The 13,637-nt window shown below is 41.2% G+C and overlaps 1 protein-coding gene across 3 annotated transcripts in view; it reads right to left on the bottom strand.

Moving 5' to 3' along the window:
- ARHGAP26 (Rho GTPase activating protein 26) overlaps nt 1-13,637 on the bottom strand; it is a 533,008-nt gene that overhangs the window by 61,105 nt on the left and 458,266 nt on the right. For all 3 annotated transcript variants that reach the window (XM_050962626.1, XM_050962623.1, XM_050962625.1), the window contains one exon: nt 2,100-2,253. In XM_050962626.1, the coding sequence (XP_050818583.1) occupies nt 2,100-2,253 (154 nt within the window). The remainder of the gene's footprint in view (nt 1-2,099; nt 2,254-13,637) is intronic.

Genomic DNA, 13,637 nt, shown 5'->3' with positions numbered 1-13,637 from the left:
CTCTGAGGGCTGTTTTGGACTTCCAGGAAGGTGGGGTTATCAAGGTTGCGCTTTGCCTAAGTGGGATTTGGGTCATACCCGTCCTATGCGTGCAGAACACATCCCTCCTCTGGGAGTCAGTAATAGCACAGGCTTTCATCCTGGTGCTGTTGTTGCAGTCTGTCACGTCCAGTTGCCACTTCATTACATTATATCTCCTTGAGAGACTTAGAGGGGTTTTATTTTTGGAGTACCATCCCCCTTCCAAGGAACTCTTCCACCAGATGCCATTGGTTCCTGAGGTTCCAAAAAAGTATTCAAAAATCATCATTCAGCAGGTGGAAACCAAAGAATCTCTTGGAAGAAAAATTCCTGGGAAACAAAATTCCCCACTTACTAGCAATTACAACCCAAGATGGGGTTTTGTCTATAGTCTTTTGTGTATAGTCTATAAATCTCATGGATAAAGTATTGGAGAAAAACTTTGCTTAGTGAAAGTAACCAATCACTAGCTTATACCCTTTCATCCCTGCAGATCACATATTGTGTAGGGTAGAGACTTCAAGAACAGACAATCAGTGATACTGGGACCCCTTCAAGCTCCTGTAGACCAAATTGGTTTACAAAGTCCTATCCAAGGTGTAAATACCAGATAGTCAAAACCTTATTTCATTAGTCCGATCCCTTAGTCATGATATCGAAGTTCTAATGACAACAAGAATAAACAGTGAAGTAAAACCTATTGACAGAAACCAGAAATTGGAGTTTCAAAAACATGCTCATGATAATGTGTGCACTTCATTTACACAGGGAATTATACAAATTGCAGTATGGGCCTATTTTTTGCCCATACCAAATTCTACAAACGTTGGCCTAAATCTTTACACAATATGATATAACAAATATAGAGACATTCCCACTCAGCTCAAAAAACTACTCTCAGTTCAGACAACTGCCTTGTTTTTCAAAACTCTACAGATAATAGGTCTTCACTGCTGACAAACTCATTCACTTCCCCAATGTACTAACTCTGATTTTATTAATCACAAGAGCAGATACAACAGCTAAAGTAGAAAGCTTCATCTGGACTAGATGACCTATCAAGGTCCCTTCCAGTCCTATGTTTCTATGATTCACGACCAAGGGACCAGAAAGCTTTTACAGCAGAGTGAAAATCTGCACCCTTTGAAGAGTACAGTGAGGAAGGAGTGGACCGGGTGAGGGAAGAGGGACTCTTCCTTAGACATTAGGTCACAGCATGACGCCAATGCCATTCTTGTCACAGCGCCCTAGCTAGTGCAGCATTCTTCTTAGTCATTCTAAAGAGAGGTCTGTTGACATGATTTATTAAGTGGCAATACCGAAGTACACTGAGAAATGCAGAAAAACTGGGAGACACACTAAACTTGGCTTGGGCTTGTAAGAGTTCCACAGAGTCTGGTTGGGATCTTTTCAGACCTTCAGATCTGTGGGAAGGGGAGGGTCTGTGGGAAAATATTGACAGACACAGCAAAGCCTGAAAAGGAAGGAAATTCCTCTCAACAGCCTATGCCACAACTCAGCTGTGACTGGTTCAGGAGACATCACAATAACTCAGCCATCCCCTGGGAGTCATCATAAAAGGTGCTATTTTTTGCCTTAAACTTTCCTGATGAGGGAACTAATATCAGAAGCAAGGGCACACATTTGGCTGGAGACCAACTGTACTTACAGCAGTCTTAGATTTTAATGAAGTAGGAAGAAAACAATTCCATTAATGCTGTGTTCCATTGTTTTATTTACTTATTTACTTTCCTCTATGCTTCCCAGAGTTTAACACTCGATACTTCACAACAGTGCAAGCAATAATGCAAAGATCTACTTGAAAATGATTAAAACACCCCAGACATTCAAAATAATTAGAGCACAAATAGCCAACAGATATAAAAAAAAGTAACTAATTCTAAAATTTAGACCAAGTTAAAAATGCAATGCATGTAACAATGCTCTCATTAAAAAAAACAGAACGTTAAATTATATTCAACAGACTGCTTTGACTCACATTAAGATGTGCCTTGATTGAAGATATGTAGGTTGATTGGATAGAGACCCTATGACATATTAATTATCACTGTACTTACAGCGAGTTTGGCCGATTAGGTTTAATTACTTCTAGGTCAGGGTCACTTGAGTTCAGGTTGGGTCGGAGAGTGCTGTTGGAGTGGAGGAAGCTGTTGACGTTTGAAGAGATGACAGATTCCAGGCTGGAGTTGATTATACTGTTTCTTGTCTCCTCTAAAAAACAACAAATATACATTACTATCATTAAGTAAAACCTATTAAGTTGTTAGAAAGTAAAGAACAGACTTTTGCAAGGTACAACAGTTACTATTAATAGCTTATATCTTTATGTTGATCCCAAGGAAATACACAGAGTATATACAAGTTTTTTCACCTATACTATTCTTTAAAGCTGAAAGTATATGAAACATGAGTTCCTCTTATTCTGATTATGCAAATACTTTTTACTTAAGGACATTTCTGGTAAGCAAAACATTCACTGGTTATCTCAGGCCACTAATATCATCTTACACTCAAAAATTCCAAAGCCCTACGCACATTTTAAATAAACATTCAAAATTATACACAGCGATCAATTTACCCATCACTGAAATTCAGCCATGTCTAGGGTGAAAACATTGCAAAGCAATGGTATAGAATAGAAAGTAAAGAACAGATTACCCAACTGAAATTTAGTTAGGCAAAATGCTACCACCTAAGATGGTTCTAGGTTAACAATTAGAGCTATTTCCCAAGTAGCTCCATAGTCAATGAGATGTTGACATAAACAAAGAAAATGTTAAGACATTTTTTTCCATTTTCCATCCGGCTGTATTAACATCTATTCCTGTAATTAGTGCTATGATCCAGCACCTCTGTTTTACATCTCATCTGAAAGAGCATCTCTAGCACTACACTATACTTTTCACCTCACTATCCTACACCACAGAGGCACTGATTCTGTCCTGATTCAGAGGGAATAGTGCCACTGACTCACTAGCATCCCTTTTTGAAGCACCTAAATGTTTCTAAGGACATATATCTACCCTGCAATGAAAAATCCATGGTTGGGCCCATGCCAGCTGACTCTGGCTCATGCTAAGGGGTTGTTTAATTGCAGTATAGACATTCAGGCTTGGGCTAGAGACCGGCTCTAGGGTCCCAGAGCTTGGACTGCTTCACTGTCATGGAAGACAATGCAATCATGAAAAGAGGTGGTGTCTCTCGGCTGGACTAAAAATAATAGAGAACACTTCTTTAACAGCTAATCTTCCAAAGCAGGGTTTTTCAATTTGCATTGTACTAAAGGCTATCAACAAAGCTAATGAGAATTTATATCAGAGGGGTAGCCGTGTTAGTCTGGGTCTGTAAAAAGTGACAGGGTCCTGTGGCACCTTATAGACGTATTGGACAATAAGCTTTCATGGGTGAATACCCACTTCGTCAGATTTACGTGAATCACTTATTCCCAGTCTCTTCCGATCAGATATCTCTGCTGGATTCTGAGGAAAAACTTGTAATGTGCATCTATATTTTTGTACACAGCGGAACAAGGAACGGAACAGAAATCCAACATAAACAATATGAGTGGAACACCTCTGTAATATTAAAAATTAATCTTGGATACACAACAGGAAGAAATCCTCTGTAGTACTGTGAAATAACTTAGAAACAATGTTGCCACAACCATAATAGAGCGTGGCATTCAGTAACCTCTTCATCACCACTTCAAAGGGATGAAGACTATATTAACAGAGGGTTCATGGACAAGGGCAAAAAGAAAACCTTGGAAACACATGCTAGAACTATGACTCAAGACTATTAACAGCTTCTCTCAATCTGTCAGCTCAGACACCCACACACTTTGTTCATCTATGCTGCAGGTAATATTTTTATACTTTGTAACACTGGATTGGGACCTATGTCATTGTGTCCAACCAGATGGGTTTATTTCCTGTTATTTTGCAAATCTGGTCTCCTGTGCAAATAAATGTATATTTTATTTAAGATAAATGGAATTGGATGCGGTGACATGTTTGGGTCAATTACTATTAGGACCACCAGAGACACAAAAATCTGAGTCTGGGCAGTTGTAATAATCTGAACACCCTTTCAAAGCACAGAATTGCCAAAGGTGTTCTACAGTAGGCCAGCTTGGGTATGGAGAGAGCCAGATGTGTAGCCTTGCAACCAAACTGGGCACACAAGAGATGGACCCAGATCAACGTTTGAATTTCTCCAAGGTTTACATTTGTTTGAATTGAGGGTTCCTCTCTCTCTCTCTCTCTGGGTGTGAGCAAGTACTTTTAGAAAATTCAGATTAATTTGAGTTTAACAATATTTTGCAAGTGAATTTAATACTCATGAAATAGACTAGAAGCCCTGCTGGGCAAACTATGCGGTACGGCATCTTCTACACAGCTCACTACAGAAGGGATATGGACAAACTGGAGAGAGTCCAGCGGAGTGCAATGAAAATGATTAGGGGCACATGATTTATGAGGGGCACCAAAGAATCATGTGACACCTTATAGACTAACAGACGTTTTGGAGCATGAGCTTTCGTAGGTGAATACCCACTTCGTCAGATGCATGTAGTGGAAATTTCCAGGGGCAGGTATATATATGCAAGCAAGCTAGAGATAATGAACTAACCTCAGATCCAGATTACAGATCCAGACTAACACGGCTACCCCTCTGATATATGAGGGGCACGTGATTTATGAGGAGAGGATGAGGGAACTGGGGTTATTTAGTCTGCAGAAGAGAAGAGTAAGGAGGGATTTGATAGCAGCCTTCAACTACCTAAAGGGGGTGTCATAAACAGATAGTTAAGGGTTAATAGAACAGGAGTACTTCATGTCTCTTTTGCCTGTCAAGGGTTAACAAGTGAGCCTGGCTGTCACTTGACCAGAGGACCAATCAGGGGACAGGATACTTTCAAAACTTGAGGGAGGGAAGTTTGTGTGTGTGCTGTTAGAATTTGGTTGTTGTTCACTCTGGGGGCTCAGAGGGACCAGACGTGCAACCAGGTTTCTCTCCAATCTCTCCAATACAGGCTCTTATAAGTTCAGAATAGTGAGTACTAGGTAGATAAAGCGAGTTAGGCTTATGTTTGTTTTCTTTATTTGCAAATATGTATTTGGCTGGAAGGAGTTCAAATTTGTATTTTGCTGAAAGGATTTTAATTTGTACTTGAATACTTAGGCTGGGAGGGTATTCCCAGTGTCTGTAGCTGAAAGACCCTGTACCTATTCCATTTTAAATTTACAAAGATAATTTTTACTGTTTTTCTCTCTTTAATTAAAAGTTTCTTATTTAAGAACCTGATTGGTTTTTTATTCTGGTGTGAGACCCCAGGGGACGGGGTCTGGATTCACCAGGGAATTGGTGGGGAGAAAAGAGGGAAGGGGGAGAGAGAGGCTAATTTCTCTCTGTGTTAGAATTACTGTCTCTCTCAGGGAGAGTCTGGGAGGGAGGGAGAGAAGGAGGGGGGAAAAGTGCATTTTCCTCTCAGTTTAAGATTCAAGGAGTTTGAATCACAGTGATCTTCCAGGGTAACCCAGGGAGGGGAAGCCTGGGAGAGGCAACGGTGAGGGAAAGAGTTTACTTTCCTTGTGTTAAGATCCAGAGGGTCTGGGTCTTGGGGGTCCCCGGGCAAGGTCTTGGGGGGACCAGAGTGTACCAGGCACTGTAATTCCTGGTTGGTGGCAGCGCTACAGGTTCTAAGCTGGTAATTAAGCTTAGAGGAATTCATGCTGGTACCCCATCTTTTGGACTCTAAGGTTCAGAGTGGGGATTTATACCATGACAGGGGGGTTCCAAAGAGGATGGAGCTCAGCTGTTCTCAGTGGTGGCAGATGACAGAACAAGGAGCAATGGTCTGACATTGCAGTGGGGGGAGGTCTAGGTTGGATATTAGGAAGAACTATTTCACAAGGAGGGTGGTGAAGCACTGGAATGAGTTACCTAGGGAGGTGGTGGAATCTCCATCCTTAGAGGTTTTTAAGGCCCAGCTTGACGAAGCCCTGGCTGGGATGATTTAGTTGGGGTTGGTCCTGCTTTGAGCACGGGGTTGGATTAGATGACCTCCTGAGGTCCCTTCCAACCCTAATGTTCTACGAACACACTTCAATTCCGACCTGTAACCAAGACTGCAAACGATGCTGAGCTCTGATTTTGTGATGTGGACCTTCAGCAAGTTATTTAACCTCTCCATGTCCACATTTACCCATCCAAAAAATGGGGATAATACTTTGGCAAAGCACTGTGTGCATATGCAGCACCTTTCACCAGAATATCTCAAGTATCATCATTGCCATGTTTTCACTTCTGCATTTCCTTTTGTCTCCAATTGTTGAATCATATTGCCTTTGTTTTTCAGAAGTAATTTTACCCTGCTGGCTTCGGTGGAGCTATTCTGGATTTACACTGGCATAACAGAGCATAACAGAATGCAGCCCTTATGACATTAATGCAAGACTCCTAAGGATCTGAGACTTAACAGATAGCAGGCCAGCAATGGTGCAGCTGCACTGGGGGGTATAATGCCAATGTCACGATAGGCAGATTTCAGAGTGATAAAATCCACCCTGTATACACTAGCAGCAGCTGCATCATTGCTTGCTGTTATTAGAATACAAATACTATTTTTCTAGCATAGATGGATACTTTACAGGAATTTAAAGACGAATGAAATATTACGCAGGCATTGTAGAGAAGATGGGGGCAGTGTGATAAATTAGAGGGAGAAGTACCACCAGGGTGGAGTGCACCAATCCTTAAGGGCCTTTTGTGGTTGTTCCTAAAATGTCTCTACAATGTTCTAATATTCTTCATCAGATCCACTTAGTGCAGTCACTGTATATCCTCAGTGTCTGGACAAGTTTGGGTTTGGGATGATAGTGAGCTAAAACTGCATCTGGATAGGAATACGGTGATGGTGAAGAAGCAACTGGAGATGGAGCTGGTGACAGATGTCCTTACAGTTCACGGGCTTACTCGTTCAACTGAAACTTTGGTTCACAAGCTCAGACTGATATAAAGAACATAAGAATGGCCATACTGGGTCAGACCAAAAGGTCCATCTAGCCCAGTATCCTGTCTTCTGACAGTGGCTAATGCCAAGTGCCCCAGAGGGAATGAACAGAACAGGTAATCAGCAAGTGATCCATCCCCTCTCTCCCATTCCCAGCTTCTGGCAAACAGAGGATATTAAATCACCAGCTAGTACTCTATGTCTTAAAAGCAGTAATACACAAGAATGTTTTTCTCCATCTTCACTAGGCAAGGTGACTGACATTTTCTTTTAGATGTGGCTGTCACTACAGTTAGCCATGCCTGGATTAGCTTCATATTGGAATACATTTTACTCTGCATGGGACCACCCTTGAAAACTACCAGGAAGCTTCACTAGAGCAAAATACCTGCCTGCTTAATGAAAAGTGAAGCATATTACACATGCACTTCATAGATTGCATTGGCTTCATGTCAAGGTTTGATTTTGATCAATAAAAGCCCTCCATGGGTTGGATCCTGCCTACCATAGAGACTGACTGTCTTTGCACCCTGGCGTTATGATCACCTGAAATGTTCCAGGTAACAATTCCTAAACTTTGTATGTCTGGGCAGGGAGTGTTCACCAGAGAATCTTCAGTTCCTGAATTCTCTCCTGACCTCCTCCGCACCCCTTTCGTCTGACCATCTGTTGACTTGCAGAGTACACTGCACGGCAAATGTTTCCTCAAGCATTCCTTGAATGGGCAGAATCTTAATCTTTTGTGGGGTGGAAAGTTTTTCAGTTTACTGCTGACACGGTCAATTGGGATTTATTTCTGTATGCGTTTAAATGTTAAATGTTTATGCCTCTGAGAGGTGCACTATACACGTTGACAGCAAACATTATAGACAGCTGAGGAATCCTTGCCTGGAGGACAAACAGCACCTCTTCGTGTTTTCTTTTTAAAGATTATTGTGTAGGTTTAAAATGGGGTCTGGTTTCATTCTTGTAAATACAGCATCATAAAAATGGTACAGTTATTAGAAAACTAGCCATGCGACGGTTGCATGCTATGCCTTTCAAAAAAGCAACTTCTGGAATACAACCACTTTTTACAATTTTGCTGTGTTATTAGTTATTATTGGGCTATATTAATGTAGTGCCTAGAGGCCTCACCTGAGATTTGGATTCCTGTGCTAATCACAGTGCAAACACAAAGGAAAAACAGCCCCTACATTGAAGTGTCCACAGTCTACATAAACAGGACAGAGAACGGGTGAAAAGGGTTGTCATAAACAGATAGTTAAGGGTTAATAGAACAGGAGTACTTCATGTCTCTTTTGCCTGTAAAGGGTTAACAAGATCAGTGAGCCTGGCTTTCACCTGACCCGAGGACCAATCAGGGGACAGGATACTTTCAAATCTTGAGGGAGGGAAGTTTGTGTGTGTGCTGTTAGTTTTTGGTGGTTGTTCTCTCTGGGTTCTGAGAGTGACCAGACTTGCAACCAGGTTTCTCTCCAATCTCTCTGATACAGGCTCTTATGTACTCAGAATAGTAAGTACTAGGTAGATAAGGCGAGTTAGGCTTATGTTTGTTTTCTTTACGTGCAAATGTGTATTTGGATGGAAGGAGTTCAAATTTGTATTTTGCTGAAAGGATTTTAATTTGTACTTGTAGGCTGGGAGGGTATTCCCAGTGTCTATAGCTGAAAGACCCTGTAACATATTTCATCTTAAATTTACAAAGATAATTTTTACTGTTTTTTCTTTCTTTAATTAAAAGCTTTTCTTGTTTAAGAACCTGATTGTTTTTTTCATTCTGGTGAGACCCCAGGGGACTGGGTCTGGATCCACCAGGGAATTGGTGGGGGGAAAGGGGGAGAGAAAGGTTAAATTTCTCTCTGTGTTAGGATTACTTTCTCTCTCAGGGAGAGTCTGGGAGGGGGAAAGAGAAGGAGGGGGGAAGGTGAATTTTCCTCTCTGTTTTAAGATTCAAGGAGTTTGAATCACAGTAATCTTCCAAGGTAACCCAGGGAGGGGAAGCCTGGGAGAGGCAATGGTGAGGGAAAGGGTTTACTTTCCTTGTGTTAAGATCCAGAGGGACTGGGTCTTGGGGGTCCCCGGGCAAGGTTTTGGTGGGGACCGGAGTCTACCAAGCACTGGAATTCCTGGTTGGTGGCAGCGCTACAAGTACTAAGCTGGTAATTTAGCTTAGAGGCATTCATGCTGGTACCCCATCTTTTGGACGCTAAGGTTCAGAGTGGGGAATTATACCATGACAAGGGTTAAAGGCACAGAGAGATTAATAGATGTCAAGGCCAGAAGAGACCATCAGATCATCTCACCTGATCTCCTGGATATCACAGAACAATTACAGCAAAGTGATGTGACTTGCCCAATGTCACAGAACCGGTTGTGACAGAACTGGGAATAGACCCCAGACTTCCTGACTCCCAATCCAGTGCCCTTTCCACTAAACCACACTGTGTTCCCAGGCTGGTGTAACTAACCAATTTAATACAACTAGGAAAGGACAAATGCCACAGGGATCCTGACACCCAACCTTTTTTGCAGAAGCCACTGGCAATGCGGTTTGAGCACAGGGTCATTGGCTATCATTATGAGAAACCTCTGGTAGTTCAATCCACCTGTCATCCCCCCTGTTCTTTTCCATTCTGGAAAGCAGGAGCCAATTTTCTGTTCTCACCTACACTAAATAGAGACTAATTCTATTGTCATTAATGAAATAGGTAAATGTCCTTATGTGTATTGTACGAAAGATGTGTCTGGGTATGGAGGAGTAGACTGGTCAGTAGTTATAGACAACTTAAAGCATCACTTTGGTATAGATCTCAGCATAGCAGGAAGGAAATGAGGATGGATGAGACAAGAGAGTGCACGGCGATGAGTACAGTGGGAGCTTATACCGTGGCTTTGTTTTCAGCGCCATTAGTTCCCATTAAGGGTATGTTTAAATGTTGAACTGAGAGTGTGATTCCAGCTCGAGTAGACACACTTGTGCTAGCTCTCATTGAGTGAACCCACTAAAAAACTAGAACATAGCTGCAGCAGCGAGAGTGGGTAACTGCCCTGAGTACTTACCTAACATCTCCGAGGGAAACGATCTCAGGGGGTAGCCCCCTGCCACTTGTGCTGCTGTGACTGCTCTGTTTTTAGCATTTTAGCTTGATGACAGCTCCCATGAATATGTCTCCTCGAGCAGGGAATCACACCCCCAGCTCAAAAGCATAGATATACCCTATGAGAGGTAATGTAACGATGTGATTGCAAGAGGTTTCTGAAATTCAGTCAGGCTGGCTGAGGGCAGGAGGGAGGGAACTCTTTGTAATGAAAGGGGTCATGCACGGAAGAGAGGACAGAAGTGAGAAATTTGTATGACTGCTCTATTCCGGTGACATTAGGAGAACACTGAACTGAGGATAAATTAAGAGGAAAATTAGTCTTATTTAAAGATTTAAAAACAGGCTGGCCAAAGTCACACCAGATTGTAGCATTATTTTATCTAGGGTATTTTTATTTTTTTTAAAATGTAATCTCCCCCCAGAGTAAATCTGGAAAGGCCTGTATTTCATTATATTCTGTACCTGGACCTAACTGAACTGATACGATGGCAGGCAGTGAGGAGTCTAGATTTCTGAGTTAGCAGATCATCTTCATCAAGCAGCTTGTTATTTTCATGCACTCTCTGCCCGAGGCTAACCTGTGAAAATAAGGCTCTTGAACCTATCAAAACTGTGTCAACTGCCTGGATATTTTCAAATGGGACTACCAGTATGTATTCAATTGAAATCATTCCCAGCCAGGGGAGCTGAGGGTGTTTCATCTGAGGAAATTGGGAGACAAGTTTTTTTTGGTGTTTTTAAATTCTTTCCCCCATTTTAAAAGGCCAAAACTCTATTTTGAACACTTAAACAGTATAAGTTAAGGTTTCTTCATTGTGACAGTTTAGTTGGCCAGATATCTCGAAAAATGAAACAATAAATAGCGTAGAACAAATTCCTTTCTGTTATACAGAAGGCAGAAAAGTCACTTTACAAAGTGCCTGTCTGATTCAGAGGGCACTTGGAGAGTTATATCTGAAAAAGTTCTAGTTCTGGATTGCTGGATAATGAACTGTACAGTAGCTTAGTCACAGCATGCCCAGAGGTTATGATAACATGCACTTGTGTTGAGCAGGCTTTCCTTCTGTCTGCAGCACTCCTTGTACGCCCATAACAGACAGCTAAGATTTTGTTCCAGCTCCCCTAGATAATAAAGCTTCCATTAATAAATCACATACACAAGTTCTCTTTTCAAGTTCCCACATAAAATACCCTCTGGCAATGAAACAACACTGAAATGCAGCCCACACGTAAGGGAGGTTTGAATCTTGTGTTTTCTGCAATCGTCTCCCTCTTTTTTTTTTTTTAAACCACTTCAGATTAAACTCTTCAGCCAGTCTCATTTCATGCCTTTTCTGTTCAAGAGCAAATAATACATCACAAAGCCTGATTTCACACTGCTTTAGCTAGAATTCTTTGCAATCTATGATAAAAAAGAATTGCAAACAAAGGTTCAATTGAGTCTTTCCTAAATCTCCAGCTTCTTCTGGTCATGCCTCCAGTAATTTTCTGCTTTTGTAGAAGTCAGTGCAATGACTGTTGGATGAGAACTGGTCTCAGGGTACTATGAAACAGGATATCCATAAACAGCATTCAAATGATGAGAGAAGGGCCTTATTATATCAAAATAAAAGAACAAGATGCTCGAACATTATCTATAAAGTGGGGGGAAATGGTAAGGAATGAAATGTGATACCAAAACAAGTTTCTCTTATTTTAAATCCACATACTCTACTTCTGGTTCAAATGCAGCCCAGGTCAATAGCAAGCAAAGGTTCACAGATTCATAGATTTTTAAAGCCAGAAGATACCATTATAATAATCTAATCTGCATAACATAGGCCAAAGAGCTTAACCCTGTAACTTCTGAATTAAGCATAAGAGTTTGTGGCTGAATTAGAGCATATATTTTAGACAGACATCTGATTTTGATTTTAAATGTTTTGTGCTACAGAAAATTCACTACATCCTTTACAAAGAACAGGAGTACTTGTGGCACCTTTAGAGACTAACAAATTTGTTTGAGCATAAGCTCTCGTGGGCTACAGCCCACTTCATCGAATGCATGCAGTGCATCTTAAGTTTTTCCAGTGGTTAAACTGACTTCAATGTCAAAAATTTGCATTTCATTTCCATTTTTAAATTGCTTAGCTCTTCAATTTCCAGCCATTACCTCTTCTTATGCCTTTATCTCTAGATTAAAGAGCCCTTTCCAATTAAAGATATTACTTATAGACCATGATCACCTTATCTCCTCTTCTTTTTGATGAGCTAAATAGACCGAGTTCCTTAAGTATCTCAGTATTCAAATCACTCTTGATGCTCTTCTCTGAACCATCTCCACTTTTTCCAACATCTGTTTTGAAGTGTGGTCACTAGAAAATGGAAGGTTGTTCAGTGCTCTCAGCCCATTTTCCAACAGATGGTTGACCACATTAAAAAACAATCCACAGATGTTACCAGCATTAGCTGTGCTGATGGAGGTGAGAGTTGAGTTGCCATGGTCTGAATGAGTCATGGAAGCAGAACCAACCACTTGGTGATCCTTCCAAGTCAAAACTCTGACATTTTGAGTGAGCTGAACCTGTTCTGTGAACAGAGGACTATCAACCTAACATTTTTAACAGACACTTAAAAAAAATGGGGAAAAGAGGTCTCAACTCATCTTCATTTTGTTCATTGGGTCTTTAGAACTAGGGATGCTAATGCAAAGCAACATGGCTGCTCACGCATTAGAAACCAGCAACACACTGCTTCATTCCAAATAAAACAAACATTCTTCTAGCAGCTCTATTCCTTTAAGGATTATGGGCCAGATCCTTGACCACTACTAAGGTGAAGCAGCCACAAAGCTACCCAAATATGGCATTTGAGGATTCCCTTGGCACAGGGGGAAACTCATGTAGTGTACAGCCAACATAATTATGCTACTCTTTCTCTTCCACCTTGGGTACATGGGGGTATGTCAGGCAAGGAGATTGGTGTACCTGGAACATCTTGGGTTCTGCTGCGCCCAGGGATCACAGAACTGTCCCTATTGGATCATTTGTGCCAGTGAAGCAGACCTTAGGCTAAGTTACATGAAGGACATTTGGCATGTGGACAGGGACTTTCAGAGCCTTAGATGAAAGAGTTAAATACTAAATAGTAGTAATAGTAATGGACTGATGGTATAGGAGATTTTTAAACTGAGGTGGGATATATTCCTAGGAGGGATGTAAAACCCGATGGTTGAAATTTCTGTTTCTTTAAAAGGAAAAACATCTATTGATGTCCAAAAGCATCTCTCTGAAGGCTGAACTGGGTGGTGATCCTTGCTGCAGATATTCTTCTCCGAGTTAACTAATATATACCAAGCAGCCAATAGAGGATAATATGGAGGGTTATAGAAGACATGAGAATGAGAGAATGTAAAACTAAATGAGATGGGGAAGGGATATCAACTTTCTACACTATTTTTATGCAGCCTAATTTCAAGCCGTTGGGGTAAGAGCTCG

This window comes from Gopherus flavomarginatus, chromosome 7 (genome assembly GCF_025201925.1).
Source record: "Gopherus flavomarginatus isolate rGopFla2 chromosome 7, rGopFla2.mat.asm, whole genome shotgun sequence".
NCBI lineage: Eukaryota > Metazoa > Chordata > Testudines > Testudinidae > Gopherus > Gopherus flavomarginatus.
The sequence above is the reverse complement of the archived record's forward strand: the minus strand, read 5'-3'. Positions and strand labels throughout refer to the sequence as shown.